Raw genomic sequence first — 16,773 nt, 5'->3', positions numbered from 1 at the left:
GCACAGAATAAATCTCCATGGAAACGTGTATGCAACTGCCACTCTGTAAAAAGCAGAGTCTATTATTTAAACTAGGATAACAGGAAAATCCCACCTGAATCTGCTACCTAGGTTTTATGAAAGAACCCTTTAATAGTTGCGGTAAGACTAGATTAGGGAACACATATTCACTATTAACTAGGTGCTTACTAACATGCATAAAAGTAGCATACTAGCCCTTTATTCGTAAATATGAAGCACACATTTACACCATATGTAGGAAAAATCTTAATTCATGTCGTAATAGATGTAGAATAAGGTGTTAATACGTGCTTAATGATTACTAATAAAGGGCTAGTATGCTACTTATACATGTTAGTAATCACCTAGTTAATGGTGAATATGTGTTCCCTAATCTAAAGTGTCCCTCATCTATCAGACTGGATGTGATTGCAACTTTTTTCTGTATTTTCTGTGATAGTCAACACACCACATTGTAATGTGCATTATAATGGAACCTATCTGGCACATTTCCCCTTTCTAAACCTGCCTCTCTTCTATTGGACAGGATATAGCCATGACAACATGAATCAGTCGTACAGACCGCCTGTTAGGGGCTCAGTGTTTGGTTCAGGCCAGCCAGAGCTGAGGCCCCGCAATGGCCTCGTGAGCACTTCCTACGGAAACCAGTGTGGCGTTGTGAAGCGTGTATCGGATCAACCATCAGCTGTGCAGCTGCCGTCCTCCAGTCTCAAACAGCCTGCTTCACTGGGATACAATCAGACCGACCGGACTCACTGCTACAACCCCCTGAGGAGGCTGCAGGACCTGGACCCTGTGGTCAACAGGCCTGACCGAGACCGGGACGTCCATCTGAGGAACCGCTTTCACTGTGCCAGTCCGATCAGTGACGATGATGAGTTTGAGGCACCTTCAGTCCAGCTGCCTCCTTCCCCGGACAATGAGGATATGGAGCCTTTTGAGACATTGCAGGGCGTCAGGAGAAATGGTTTCTCACCGCGGAGTCCTGACAGCTTGGAACACTGTTCTCCCATCCCCAATGGATACCTGCATTTCGAGTCCACGCTCTTTGACAGCAGTGGCATTAAGGAGGAGGACGAGGAGGGCGATCAGAGCAGTAGTGACGACCTGATGCCTTTTCATCACTCGCAAAAAAAAAGTCAGGAATGTACTGTTGGTGACAGAAAGATCCCGTGTGATTCCGGGGTGGACAGAAGAACATACAAACCTAATACTGTTTTAAATCTGATGTCCAAAACTATATCTGAACTCAACCCTACACTAAGCCCCAGCGCACTGCCAGAAATTACTATGAGAGATGGGTGGAGCTTCAGTGAGGAGTCAGACAGTGATTCTGAACTGGCCTCTCCTGTTGACCCTGTGCTTCTTTCTCCAGCTGGCACCAGCTCTAACGTGAGTCTCACACATCTGGGTTACTAACTTTAGAAAGTTTTGGATTTGCATGTAAATATCTGTGTCAGTGCATCAAAATGACAATTTGTTGTATTAGTACATTTACCTGTAACAGTTTTACACACTTTTTATTGTCCTGTTTAGTCCAACAGCCCAAAGAAAAAGGCACTTCCTACAGTAAAATTCTTGGAAGGAGACATAGTTTGGGCAAAATTCAACAGGAGGCCCTGGTGGCCGTGCCATGTAACCTGCGATTCAAACAAGGGGGCACACACTAAGATGAAAGGTGAGGTTTGATTTATTTACCTAGCTGTGGATTATCAATCAAAGGAATTCCAGTGGTTAACTGTTCTTGCTTTCTTCCAGTCCCCAGTCCCCGTCCTTGTCGGATGTATTTCCTACAGACGATAGGGGAGATTGTAGAACGTGCCTGGGTCCCTGCGAGTGCTGTGCTTCCTTTTGAAGGAGGTCATCAGTTTGAAGACTTACCTGTGCTGAGGAGGAGAGGGAAGCAGAAGGAGAAAAACTACAAGTATACAGTAAGTGTATTAAATGGATTCAAGAAGTTAAAGGAGACGTATTAAATCACCTTTTAATTATTAATACTTATTATTTCAGACTCTGGAGGCCCTATGAGTAGGAAAAGTGTGAAAAAATATGACTGTCATGTTTTTGTGTCTTAGTACAGGAGATAAAACATGCGATGTTGACTTCCGCACTCATTGCTACGTAGTATCCGGAAGAGCGGAAGTCTGTCAAGTGTTCTATTCTTGGCTGCTTAGTGCAGCACAGAGTTCTACGCAAACTTCCAACCTCAGAGGATTTACGTGTCCAGTGGATACATTTTATATATGACGGCAATGTGCCGGCTCGAGTCGGCAAATGATCGCTTTTCCAAATGCTAACTGCTGTTAGCTGCCGGAGCCTCAGTGACGCTGACATAGTTTCCTGTTTGCATTTAAAGAAACAGGCACTCAAAAGCGAGCGTTCTGAACAGGGCTGTTTAGGCAGGGTGATTGAACTGCTGTGGTGCTTCATCCTTATGGTATTTTGACCAAAGCATGTCACAGACATGTTCATTAGGACACCAGGGAACTAGGTTAACTTGGAGAAATAGGCTATAACATGTCTACTTTAACTTAACGTGAACATTATTTTTAAATATATTTTTTTTGTCTTGGCAGATACCCAAAAGTTTACTGACGGCATGGAAAGTCGGTGTGGCAGAAGCAGAGTACCATCTCCCTCGTCGCTTAAGGAATAATGAAAGTGTGCTTTCAGTGTCCTCTAATGGAGAGGAGCGTGTACCCAGTCCACCGCCTGCTGAAAAGCCACATGAGACCCCCTCCTTCTCTGTGGTCCCTGTCCAAACTCCATCACCAAATATGCCGCCCGGTGAAAAGGAACACAATCTCCTAAAAGCCTCCACCTTTCAGGCCAGTAAGAGCAAAGTTTGCAAGAGAAAGAAGAAATGTTTGTCGGACATATTTGGGCATATAGTCGGTGGGTCGACGGAAACATCCACTGTCTTAAACACAGTGGGCCAGGTTTGTTCAAAAACGCATGCACTGAAAGAAGAGCCAAAGGACTCCCCTTATGCTGACCTGGATTCAGTTCCAATGCTTCATCGTCCTAAACGCACTGCAGTGTCTCCAGTACAGGATGTCGACAGATTGGTTGGAAAAGAACAGGGTTCGACGACGGCTAAAGCAAAGTTTACTGAGAAGGCAAACCGGAGTACAGATTCGGCTAATAGCATTGCAACAAACAAATTGACACATAAAGATATAAATTCAGAACAAAGTTTGAGGATCTGTAAAGAACAGTCATCTAATTCACCTGAAAAGCACTCTATGACTCTTCCTGCCAGCAGTGGTCTTATGACCAGGGCCATGAAAGCAGAGGAAGAGACCGATCTCAAAGATGCACTGGCTCCAGGCCAAATCTCAACAGATGCCCCCGATGATGTTTGCCTTAATCGTATACCTTCTAATGCAGCCAACCCAACTGAAATGTCCTTTAACAGGGAACACCTCAGCAGTGCATCCTCCTCCACGGAACACCACTGGTGTCCAAAGAGGCGTGCCAGGAAGCCTGATAAGAAACTCATTTGTAATGGCTCATTGAAAAAGTCACGGTGTGCAGACGCAAGTGTGCCCACTGTGCAGCCTGTTGAAATCAAGACAGAAAACGTTGTGGATCTGTCCTCCTCTTCGTCCCCACCGTTGTCTTTGTCTCCGATGGATGCTTTTCAGGATGTCAAGGAACTCTTGTTTAAGTCTCTGGAGACTGAGGACAGCAGCGACTCTGAGCACACTGTATTTCGACCTGATTCCAACTATAAATTCAGTACTTTCCTGATGCTGCTCAAAGACATACATGACACAAGAGCAAAAGAAGGGAAACCCTTGACTGTCCCGCCATCACCGGTACTGATCAAGGAGGAACCCTTGGTCATCCCTACTGCGACAGGTGGCGGGCTGCTGCCGGGGTCTTCTGATGGTTCCACTCCTGGGATAAAAACAGAAAATGGCCGGTTTGGAAATTCCAAAGCACCCTACAACACAGCGGTGAAAACCAAGAATAGGACTAAAGCAATTATGACGGCAGACACCTACCACTGTCGAGACTTTCCTGTTCACTCTCGGGTCGCGAGCTCAGACAAACAGCGTAGAAAACAAAAGCTCCCAGCCAAACTGAAATCCAGCGTACCCGTGCTGTCTTCAGACTTGGCTGACTTTGCTTATGGCAGGGAGTTTGTTAGTGGCCATGCTGACTTAGCCGAACCTGGATCCGGTCCCCCCGTTACTGCTGAACCCCTGGCTAGCTACCTCGACAAGAAGTCCGAACGCTCAGTGGCTCCAAAGAAGCGCTGGCAGGCCATTGAGAAAGCTGTGGAAAATAAGTGTGAGGTTATGAGTAAGGTGTCTGCAGATATGAATGGGTCTTACGCCTCACCAGCTTCACCAGATCTCAGAGTCCTGAAGCAGGAAGAGGCTGACCTGCACCTCCTAGAGACAAACAACTCAGCCGGTAAGACACACGATCTTCTTCATGCAGTTTGTTCACTGACATGGTAAAATTAGAAAAAAAGTGCCATGTACATCATGTCATGTGTGTTCATTCAGGGAATTCAGAGAACAGACGTTCCCGGAAACCATCGAAAAGGCTCCTGGAGTCAGCTGAGGAGTACGATCAAATATTTGCCTCAAAAAATAAATCCAGAAAACACAGCTTAGAATCTTCCAAAATGGTAAGTTACAGAGTGTAACACAGAGTGTACTATGTTTCTGAGAATATTTGATCCAAAGTCATGTAATGTATATACACTTTATTAGGTACACAGAACACTTCTGCTGCTCTAGGCCAAGTTTCAAACCAGTCTGGCTTGTTTTTGGACAATTCTCTGTGAAGTGAACCCTAGAGATTTTTGTGTAGGGAAATGACCGGTAGATAAACAGTTTCTGAAATATTCAGACCAGCCCTGTCTGGCACAGTCAGCCATGACGCATTCAAAGTCATTTACATCGCTCTTCTTGCTCATTGTGACGCTCGGTTTCCCGATCACTTCTTGTTGACCATGTCCAAATGCTTTGAGGTGCTGCAAAGTGATTGGCTTATTTGATATTAGCATCAACATACAGCTTAGTGTAGCGCTGTTGTGCATTGAGCGTATTTGACGTACAACTGTGCTTCATTTGCTCGTGTTTACGCAGGAGACCTCCGAGATGGCAGCGCTCCACGATCTCAGTTCTTCACCTGAAATTGTTACCTCAGCCTCTTCCTCTGCGGAGCCCACGGAGGCACCAGAACAGCTTGAACAGAGTCCATGTCAGGATGAGCTTCCACCTCCAGCATTTTTAAGATCCCCAGCCACAACACAACCCACCAGTGACAAAGAGACGGCAGAAGAAACTGATCTACCTCCTGAATCTGGTAAAACCATTGGTTTTCATGGACTATCATAAACCTTTTTCTGGCTTGCATTTTTATTGTGGCCTGTGTCGGTGGATGGTGTTAGGCTCGCTATGTTAACTATGTAAATATGACATCATACCAATGTGACTCAGTGTAGCCTGCCAGTTTATTAAATTAAGTGGCACAGTAAACACTGTTGTGGGCTAACATAATTTCTTTAAAAACAACAACACACAAATTACCCTATTTTAATTCCTGTTGTTGTGAGTGATGAGTCTCTGTTGATTAGTTAACAGACAGCAGTGTGTCTAGATTCACCTTTTAGGTGCCATACCTGGTTATTTTACCAGTTATTTTGAGACCCTTCACAACATTTATTTATCTGTGTACAGTTCAGAACTGAGCTGAAACTGTGCAGCTAGGTGCAACGGGGGGAAATATTGAACCCAGAAACATCCGTCTTGCTGCAGGGTTTAAAAAAATACTCTTTTTTGCTTTGTTCAGAAGTATTTTTAAAACAAACGTTGTTCTGGTGGAGATGGTATCTTAACTTTTGGATATGTAATGCAGTTCTTGAATTCTCTTTTATTCACCTCAGACATGGGTTTACTGGCTCAAGAAAGAAAAAGGCCAAGGAAGCTGTCGCACAAGATTCTGGAGTGTGCTTTAGAAGAAGTATCTGTTCCTCCTGTGAAAAAGAAGGTATGTTAGGACTGAGATGCCAGTGAACAAGTGTATAAAATCAATGTATTTATTTTTGCTGTTTGTTTTGTGTTTGTTTTTTAGGAACCAAAGTGTTACAGTGGAATTACCTCAGAGGTGAAGGTGTTAGTCAAGAGAACTCAGGTTCCTAAATAGCTATTTCTACTACATTCCACACACAGTAAGATGTTATTACACTGATTATACCTTATTTAATTGTCTAAACAATCCCACATTGGACAGGTTGAATCTGTAAAGAAAGAGAAGCCTGTGCCCAAGACTTCCTCTGCCGCTCCTGCTGCCTCCCAGCATTCAGAGAACAAAGATGTCCTCAGTGGCCTCTCTCCAAAGAGACCTCCCAGCCCTCATGGATGCAAGACCCCCAAGCAGGAGACCAAGGTGGAGGCGTGCAGCTCTGAGGAGAAACCAAACATACACACTGGAACGTCAACTCGCAAACACGAGGTGTGCATGTTGTCTTGTGTCCAAGAGGAGAAAGAACCTGTATGACCTACCTCCTTCAGCCTGGGTTACAACGACTGCTCTTTCTTCATCTCCACAGGCTCAATCTGCTGCTTTGAATGACAGCCTCACATCCCACATGGACGTGAAGGGGAAAGGAGGAGCGACGTCCTTAAAGGAAAACGTTTGTCAGGTGAGATCATCTGGAAAATGAATGTTTGCTTCCTGTTTGTTTTCGTACATATTTATCAGAGGCTCTTATTCTGTACGTTGGTGGCTGTTTGTGCAGGTGTGCGAGAGGTCGGGAGACCTGCTGGTGTGCGATGGCCACTGTTATGGAGCCTTTCATTTGCAGTGTATTGGCCTGTCGGTGGCTCCCAGGGGAAAATTCGTCTGTCATGAATGCAAGACGGGTGAGTACGCCCAGATGTGGACGCTCCAGTCTGATCTGTAACTGGTTGAATTCATGGTTGAGTTTCGAAATGCCGATTTCTCTGTGTTCCTTGCAGGTGTCCACACATGCTTTGTATGTAATGAGTCTGGCAGTGGGGTAAAGCGCTGCATGATACCACTGTGCGGCAAGTTCTACCATACCGACTGCATACTGGCCTACTCGCCGACACAGACACACAACAAAGGCTTCCGCTGCCCTCTGCACGTTTGTCTGGCCTGCCACATCACCAATCCTCTCAATGCGTGCAGCTCCAAGGGTAAGTTATGTTGGAAATGATCCACACAGATCAGAACGACAACATCCCAATGGTTTTATGTACTAAATGGTTAATAAGACAGCCCAACCCAAAGTTCCACCCAAACTTGGTCTGGCATTCATTTGTTTTGTAATCACAAGCCAGTTCACCTTTAAAAACGTAGTTAAAGGATTCACTACAGCACAGTTATTTACAGTGTTCTTTTTTAGTCTGAATAAGAAAATTGACGTTTGTTTCCTCTGAGCTCACCGTGTAAGGTGTGGAATGTTCCCAGTCGTTTCAAAAGTTGTACTTAGACTGTTTTATTGTTCAAAGATTCCTGTCATATTTCCTTTCAAAGTAATGGACAGTTAAATTTTTATTTGGCGTCATGCGCTTTACTGACTCTATAATGAACAAACAATAGACAACACTCTGGTTAATTAGTAATGTGTTAATATGTCACTAATGGATAACGACTACTCACGTTCTGCCACCAAAGCTCTACTCATAACTTTTCTTTTCGATTGAAAGATTTCATCGAGGCAGAAGATGCTCACGGTGTTTATATATTATATATTTAATATCAAAGTTAAAGTGGCTTTAATATGATTGTGAGCAAATTTTTACTTTGCTCACAATCATACTTTTTAGACAGACTGTCCCCACTGTTAACTGCAAGTGATCAAGTTGGATTTGTGTGTCCAGACATGACCAGTATATGTCCAGGGTTGTTTGGTTACAGTAAAGATATATCCATGTTTGTGGAATGGCTTTTAAACAAAATTGGTGGTGCATCATCTCATTCTCCAAACAAATGACCCTTCAAAGTCACAGTGCAGGCTGATATGTTCTGTTCTGTGCTGGTTTTGCTGTTCAGCGAGTGTCGCTGCACTCCTGTGCTTCTTGTTCACGTTGTTCAAACCCGCCCTTGAAATGTGGTTCGAATCAGATTTGAAAAGTCAAGATCTCATGTGGTTTCCTTCGCTGTCCAGACTTTCAAAACCAATCCGAATAAAAAATTAAAAAAAATGTCAGTGAAAACTGTTCGGCGTCTTTTCAGTTAAATTCAATTCAGCTCCTGGCGCTGTAATTCAAACAGTGTGTGTGTCTTGGATTGTGGCCATTTGATCTGACTTCATAAATCAGTTGCTGCTCAGGCACAGTACATTCATAATCCTAAATTAAACCTGACACATTTGAATCATTTCTCCTCTCTCTCTCTCCTGACAGTTGAAGTGTAAAATCCAGGTGAAAGCGACTCAGTATTTGTAGTGTAAAAATGACTGTGTTGTGGGGTTACTGTTACAAACTTCACTCCGTACACAGGTTAACACACGTTTGTGTGTCTCCTCTGTGTCGTGATTGCAGGTCGACTGGCTCGATGCGTGCGCTGCCCGGTGGCTTATCATACCAACGATAACTGCATGGCAGCAGGAAGCCTGGTGCTGGCAAACAACAGCTTTCTCTGTCCAAACCACTTCACACCTCGCAAAGGTTGCAAGAACCACGAGCACATCAACGTGAGCTGGTGCTTTGTCTGCTCTGAAGGCGAGTCTGTTCTCTTTTTAAAAAAAAATCATTTTTAACCTGATGTTAAAACATAAATAACTGATCATGTGTGCATCCATAGAAACATCACATTATATCATTAGGAATCAGTAGATCATGTTATCACAATCCATTAAAGGCCCTTATTGAAATTCAATTAATTAACCCTTCGATTAAGTCGTTCTGACTCCATACTTTGATCATCACTCACAACATCTGTCTCTGTTGGAGGTTTAATCGATAAACGGATTTTAATGGAGCACAAAGTATTGTTTGTATTACTTCCTGACTGAATGGCCTGGCAGCTCTTAAATGTGAGGCGTGATCTGCGCGCTGTTCTTCACATTTCCTGTCTGTAGAGAACAGAACACGAGTGTCTCCAGTGCTTTTAATGTGGAAATTAACTGTATAGAACAAATATTCAACCAGTCGAGATCCCTTTAAAAAAAAAAAAAAGTACAATGTAAATTGTTCAATGTTTCGTAGATAATTTGAATTTCCAGTCATCCTCATTTCATAGATGTCAGTAAATGGGACATGAATCTGGTGTTACGATAAAATAAATTCCTTGCTTTTAAATGAAATACCTTAAGGAAAGTTTTTGTAATACACACATCATTTCACTTTATACCAATGTTTTAACTCATTGGCATTCTTTGCTGGTATTGAGTCAAAGGCAAAAGTGATAATTTTTGTCATTGTCGATTGGTTTTTGACTCATGGTGATTTACATTCCTTGAATTGTCCAATAAGGAGTAACCACGACATTGCTTCTCATACTGTGTTTTGCTACCCCACAGCTAGTCCTTTTCATTGTACAGTTGGTAATTATTAATTAATTAATTAATGTGTTGATTATTTTCTCGCTTAATCATGTATTCCTTTGGTCCATAAAATGTCTTACTGTTGATCGAACTATTGATCAGTGTTTGTCAAACCTGTGAACCAATGAAATTGTTTTTATCCACAAACAATTCAATGATTCAGTTTTAGTTATATGGAGCAAAGAAACTAGACAATATTCACATTTAAGAAGCTGAAAAATCACAGAAACTGGTTTTAATTCTTTAGAAAATTCTCAAAGCAAATAATCAATTATCAAAATAGTTGATGTGTAATTTAGTAATGATCGTTTCAGCCCTAGTTAGTGATGATACACCTTCTTAAGGCAGTTGCAGTCGTTTTAAATGTACATACAGTGCTGTCATTCTGCCCCAAATCAACAGTTTTAATATGACGATCTCATACAGTATATATATATATATATATATAATTCTTAATGAATATGGCTCTAAAGCTAATTTGGATCATACTATTTAACCATTTTCTTAAAGCTTTCTGAAATAAGTAGACTAATATAATCAGAATACATTTACAGGGTCAATACACCGAATCAGTAAAATGTTTTCCCATGGCTAACTAACTAGCATGTTTGCTGTGATGTTTGCAGGGGGCAGTCTGTTGTGCTGTGAAGCCTGTCCTGCTGCTTTCCACAGGGAATGTTTGAATATGGAAATGCCCCAAGGCAGCTGGTTCTGCAATGACTGCAAAGCTGGGAAGAGGCCTCGCATTAAGGACATCCTGTGGGTGAAATGGGGACGTTACAGGTGAGGGCACAACAGACGCTTCAATCAATGCTTTATGAACCTATGTATGTACTGTATATTGATATAATCATTTTTGAAACCTCGACTAACTCTTCAGGTGGTGGCCAGCAGAAGTCTGTCTGAACAAAGATGTTCCAAATAACATCTTGAGGATGAAACATGAGGTGGGAGAGTTCCCAGTGCAATTCTTTGGCTCCAAAGACTTTGTGTGGACTTATCAGGCCAGGGTCTTCCCGTACATGGAGGGGGACACTCACAACATCGAGAAAATGGGAAAGGGCGCCGATGCAGTTTACAAAAACGGTACGTGGCCAAGTTGACTGCTTTTTTTTTAAGTCTTGTTTTATATGAGTATATGCTGTTCTTATCTGAGAAAGGAACCATGTCTGTCTGTCACCACAGCTCTGACTGAAGCAGCTGAGAGGTTCAAAGCGCTGCAGGCAGAAAAGGAAATGAGGCAGCTTCAGGAGGACAGAAAGAACGACAAGAAACCTCCTCCGTACAAGCATGTTAAGGTACCCAACACACTCAATGAGCACATTATTAGGTACACACCTTAGGACACCTGGCATCTTCTTCACGTGTTAACGTGTTGTGTGTTTTAGAGATGGTCTACTACATACCTTGGTTGTAACAAGTGGTTATTTGAGTCTTGTCTATTCTTGTCTGACCTCTGGCGTTTACAATGGGTTTCTCGTCCAGAGAAGTGCTGGTCACTGCCATTCTTTGTAAACATTTAAGGTGGTTGTAGGCAAAGATCTCAGTAGATCGGCAGTTTCTAAAATACTCACAGCAGCCTCGAGCTGAAACAATTAATCGATTATTAATCGATCACTAAATTAATCGTCAACTATTTTGACAATCGGTTTGTTTTTTTTATGATTAAAACAAGATTTTTGATTCTTTTAGCTTGTTAAATGTGAATATTTTCTTCAGTTAAACAGGTGTGCCTAATAAAGTGTACTTCTTCTCCAGGCTTATGTTGTGCCACAATAATCGATGCCATGCTTTCCCTATTAGGTAAACCGGCCAATCGGGAAGGTGCAGATCATCACAGCTGACCTGTCCGAAATCCCACGATGCAACTGTAAGGCCTCTGACGAGAACCCGTGCGGCATCGATTCGGAATGCATCAACCGCATGCTGATGTACGAGTGCCACCCTCAGGTGTGCGTGGCAGGCGAGCGATGTCAAAACCAAACCTTCACAAAGCGCCAGTACACGGTTGTGGAGATTTTCAGGACTCTGTCGCGCGGCTGGGGTCTACGTGGTGTGTCGGACATTAAGAAGGTTAGTTGGAAAGAATTTCGGACGCATTTTCATCCGCGTCATCCTCTTGCTAATATCTTTTCTCATAATGTTGCTATTTAGGGAGCCTTTGTGAGTGAATACGTAGGAGAGGTGATCGATGAAGAAGAATGTCGAGCCAGGATCAAACACGCGCAGGAGAATGACATCTGTAACTTCTACATGCTTACACTGGACAAGGTAAGTCTTAGTAAGATAGCTGCAAACATTGTTAGGTTTTAAAGGAGACATATTATGCAAAATCAACTTTTTTTAATAATGTTAATAATTATATTTGGCCCTATGAGTAGGCAATGTTTGTTTTTGTGGTTCTCTTCAGTCTAAGTACATGAGATAAAACACTCATGTTGACTTCTGCACTCATTGCTACGTCACAATGAGACATTCCTGGAATTGTTGTCTCGCGGAGCTCCCTAAAAAATGTGAGAGTGCAGGCGAGAGGCAATAGTATCCAGAAGAGCGGAATCCGCAAACTGTTCTATTCTTGGCTGCACAGTGCAGCACAGAGTTCTACACAAACTTCCAGCCTCCGAGGATTTATCTGTCCAGTGGATACATGTTATATACGACAGCAATGTGCCGGCTAGAGTCGGCAAATGATCACTTTTCCAAATGCTAACTGCTGTTAGCTGCCGGAGCCTCAGTGACACTGAAGTAGTTTCCTGTGTCTCATTTGCATTTAAAGAGACAGACACTCAAAACTGACTGTTCTGAACAGGACTGTTTTGGCAGGGTGATTGAACTGCTGTGGTGCTTCATCCTTATGGTATTTTGACCAAAGCATGTCACAGATGCGTTCATTAGGACACCAGGGAACTAGGTTAACTTGGAGAAATAGGCTATAATATGTCTACTTTAATGTGGTAAAGTTTGCCCGTCAACTACTTGGTGCTGCTTCATGTTTTTATTATAATGCTCCTTTTCTGTCAGGACCGCATCATTGATGCCGGCCCAAAGGGGAACCAGGCTCGCTTCATGAACCACAGTTGCCAGCCGAACTGTGAAACCCAAAAATGGACTGTGAACGGGGACACCAGGGTGGGACTGTTTGCTCTACAAGACATTCCACAAGGTTTGAGTGACCGCCTCCAAAACGATAACAATTCAGTTTGTTTCAATAATTTCAAATCTGCACACCTGAGACCAACGTACAACTAATGTAACATAATGTAATTTAGGTGTGGAACTGACTTTCAACTACAACCTGGAGTGTCTTGGCAATGGGAAAACTGCCTGTAAATGTGGAGCACCCAACTGCAGCGGTTTCCTTGGTGTCCGGCCAAAGGTAAAATAATGAATTTGAGTGTTTTAGTGTTTTATCGACACACCTTAGCCTGGTTTATATTATTATTATATTACTATACTCTCCACACTTATGAAAATTGTCACTTGACAAAACTAAATTTGTCTCCCTGGTAACCACTCACTATACTCTGTCTAGCTCTTTTTAGTTATCATGCGAATCATTATATCCTTCCATCTGCTTGTTCATTTATGCTTTTAAATGGTGGCTTGAATGAATAATTGATTATCATCAGTTACTGAATATTTCCTGGTTTCTTTGCTTCATATAACAAGAAAATTCATTAAAAGTGAATAACTTTTTTGAGGACAAAACAAGACATGATAACATCATTATGTTGAGGTTTTGGAAACAATCAACTTTTTTTTTTTTTACTTGAATAATCGACAACTGGGGCAAAAGGAATTGAAAAGTGTTGGCCAACAGTTTTCTCTGTCCTCTTGGGATTTCTGGTAGAAATGACCTGAAATCACACCTTGAAAGATGTGCTGCTGCGTTAACTTCCCTTTCCGTCTTCTTGTCCAGAACCAGCCGCCGTCGGAGAAACTGAAGGAAGGGAAAAGAAGAGGCTACATGAGGAGGAAGGCCAAGCAAGAAGTGAAAAAGGAAAGAGAAGACGAATGCTTCAGCTGTGGTGACGGGGGTCAGATAGTGTCCTGTAAGAGACCAGGCTGTCCGAAGGTCTATCACGCTGATTGTCTCAACTTGGCTAAGAGGCCGGCAGGCAAGTATTGTATGCATGTTGTGTATTATTTAACTGAACTGTAGTTAGTGAGGTGTCAGGGGTCGGGTCTCTTTCATTAAAAAAATTACCACCAGGGATTTTCTGGTTTATTTAAGGATATTTTTTATTTTTTAAATCATCTGTAGGCTGATTTTAACTTTCATAGGCTTTGTATGGCTTTTAAGAAAAACTCTAAGCAATGTTTTTATTTCACACAATTAAAAGACCTGACCCTAACGCTGACATTTCTCCAATGATGTAAAACCCTCTTTGTAGCTCAGTATTGTCTACCTTGTTTGTGGCCTTTAACTTAACACAAACTAATGACTCTAATCCTGTCTCCAGGGCGTTGGGAGTGTCCGTGGCACCAGTGTGACGTCTGTGGAAAAGAGGCAGCTTCATTCTGTGAGATGTGTCCCAGCTCTTACTGTAAGGAGCATCGTGAAGGCACGCTCTTCATTTCCAAGCTGGACGGCAAATTGTCCTGCAGCGAACATGATCCCTGTGGGCCCGACCCACTGGAGCCAGGGGAGATTCGTGAATACGTGCCCAACAAGACCTCTGTGAGGCCCGGGGCCCTGACTGCGCCCACCACTCCCCCGCTGGTCCCAGACTCCAGAAGAGAAGACGGTTCTTCTTCTTCTTCTTCTTCTGCCGCCGTCATCTCTTCCCCTGCCAGCCCGGCTGCGCGGGGAAAGCATGAGCCTCCTCCTCGTCTCTACATCAACACAAAGACCGCTACCTCAAGCTTCATCCCCTCCAAGTTAAGGTCGTACCTCACAGACAGAACTGAAGGCAAGTCATTTTCCACCACCACCTCCTCCAAGGATGAGAGGGAGGATGGTGAGGTGGAAGATGGTGAGGTGTGCGGGTTAGAAGAAGAAGAGGTGGAAGATGACGATGATGACAATGATGATGATGATGATGACGACGACGACGAAGAAGAAGCAGCAGAAGAGGATGAAATGGAGGAGATGCAGATAGTGGAAGATGAAGAAGAAGAAGAGGAGGAGCCACTTTATGGAAGTGACCAGCAGGAAGAAAATGGGGAGGGGGAGGAGGATGAGGATGAAGGAGGGAGTGTGTATGACACTTGGGGGGATTATGGGGATGAAGATGGTGAGGATGGTGAAGTGGACGGAGAGGACTCAGAGGACTGGGGTAGAGTGGAAGATGATGTCAAATGACTCGGTCTGTCCATCCCTTAACTCCTCAACACAAACTCTCAGTAGTCATCCAGAGGACAAAATAGTTGGTACCGATTTGAACGCAATACTGTCTTCGCTCTGGTGAAGACAGTATTGTCTACATGGCCTTTTCATCCACGGCTGGACTGACAGTGGGGATGTGTTCTGGTGCTATGGCTCTTTATACTTCGTTCGATGTGTCCATTCGTGTCTGGTGCTGTTATCATCTTTTTGTTCTTTCTCTCAATATTGTTTACATTTTTTTTGGCCTTTTTTAAAAAAAAATGTTTGTAATGTAAGAAAAAGACCTGACCAAACTGTCTCCATAAGGGCATATTATGTTGTTGTTGCTGTCTTAACCTTGTCTTTTTAATACAAGTGATAAGAAAAAATAGAGTTCTCACTGGTTCATGTTACAGTAAGACACAACAGTACGTGTTTGCTGTGTCTGAGAAAAAAACAAAAATAAACCCACTGGAGTCATCGAGACTAAAAAATTTTATTGTAAAGACGGAAAACTATTAATATTGATTTATAGCCTGTTTTTCATTCATTGTCTACTGCTTTATATTCCACATGAGGGTCACGGCTGGAGCTCATCCCAGCTGACAATAGGGTGAAAGACAGGGTACACACAGAGACAGACGACCACTCACTCTCAAACACTCGACCCCTACGGTCAGTTAAGGATGTCCAATGAACCCATTCTGCATGTTTTTGGACTGGGAGGAAGCCAGAGTACCTGGAGAAAACCCTCACACACACACACAGGGAGAACATGGAAACTCCACACAGAAAGGCCTTGGTTGATCCAGTGACCTCTTTGCCATGTGGCAACAATACTAACCACTGTACCACTGTGTAACCCACAATCTATCATGTCCTTTTTTTCCTCCCTCTCCATTCAGGTATGGCAGAACTCAGGATCAGATACAGGAATAATGGCAAAACATGCTCATCACTGCTGTTCCATGATATTAATTAGAATAAAATCTAAGTACTTAATCTTGGTATCCAGTATTTTGTTGTTTTTAAAATGTCACATTGTATAAAATGGCAGTCCTGCTGTCGTGTGTGCGTTTAATAAGATATTGAGCTGTATGAGCGGTCTGGAGATGGGAAGTACAAAACTCATGGTTCCATTATTGTTTGTAGGGCTGCAACTATTCATAGATTATTAATCGATTACTAAATTAACTATTTTGAAAATTGGAATGTATTTTTTATATTATAATTATAAGTTATATTTTGAAGTTTTCTGTTTTTTTCAGCTGAAGTGAAGTTTTCAGCTGCTTCAATTTTAATTTTTTCTGGTTTCTTTGCTCATATAGCAAAGAAATCATTAAAAGTGAATCATTTTGGTTTGTGGACAAAACGACTCTTCAGATCATCATCATTTCCAGGTTTAGGAAAATAATTGACAGATTAATCGATTCTGAAAATAATGGTTTGTTTGGTTTTCTTTGTGTAGTTTCCCTTGACCTTTTTGGTGTGTTTTGAAATATGTCATTTGAAGGTTTGTCACTGCAGTTTATTTGAGCATAAAGTCATACATCTAAACATTTACCAGGCCTGAATGAAGGAAATGTAAACAACCCTTTTGTTTTACATTAATAATGTCCTTGGGTGTTTTTTTTGCATTGAATTCTGGTTATGTTTAAGGTTGTAAAATGTGATAAATCAAACTGCAATGTATAGCAAAAGTATAAAAAGGAACACACCACTGATGGGCCAAGTCCCATTAAACCCCCCTGTGCCATTAGGGGGCATACATTTCTTTGTTTACTTTCTTAAAATTAATATTAAGTGTCATAGAATTGGTAATAAAAAAATAGTCAGACGCGTTATATAATGCACAAACTTGCACGTGGCACGATTCATGTTGTGAACGGACCCCTGGTGTGAATAC

The 16,773-nt window shown here is 42.4% G+C and overlaps 1 protein-coding gene across 1 annotated transcript; it reads left to right on the top strand.

Annotated features, from left to right (window-relative positions):
• Positions 1 to 564: 564 nt before the first annotated feature.
• On the top strand, positions 565 to 15,371 carry nsd1a (nuclear receptor binding SET domain protein 1a; the record flags this gene model as incomplete). Its single annotated transcript, XM_083890785.1, has 22 exons — positions 565 to 1,413; positions 1,558 to 1,699; positions 1,780 to 1,952; positions 2,598 to 4,446; positions 4,542 to 4,666; positions 5,130 to 5,349; positions 5,930 to 6,033; positions 6,118 to 6,177; positions 6,277 to 6,498; positions 6,596 to 6,688; positions 6,785 to 6,908; positions 7,005 to 7,205; positions 8,556 to 8,735; positions 10,186 to 10,342; positions 10,440 to 10,645; positions 10,745 to 10,857; positions 11,363 to 11,632; positions 11,714 to 11,830; positions 12,581 to 12,722; positions 12,829 to 12,935; positions 13,479 to 13,686; positions 14,023 to 15,371. The coding sequence occupies 22 exons, from the start codon at positions 565 to 567 to the stop codon at positions 14,862 to 14,864; spliced, it is 6,504 nt and encodes a 2,167-aa protein (XP_083746911.1). The 3' UTR covers positions 14,865 to 15,371.
• Between the last annotated feature and the right edge of the window lie 1,402 nt (positions 15,372 to 16,773).

The sequence above is a fragment of the Microchirus variegatus genome (genome assembly GCF_963457635.1).
Source record: "Microchirus variegatus genome assembly, chromosome: 6".
NCBI classification, from domain to species: Eukaryota; Metazoa; Chordata; class Actinopteri; order Pleuronectiformes; family Soleidae; genus Microchirus; species Microchirus variegatus.
Note: the sequence above shows the minus strand (reverse complement) of the source record. Positions and strands in the feature narration are given on the sequence as shown.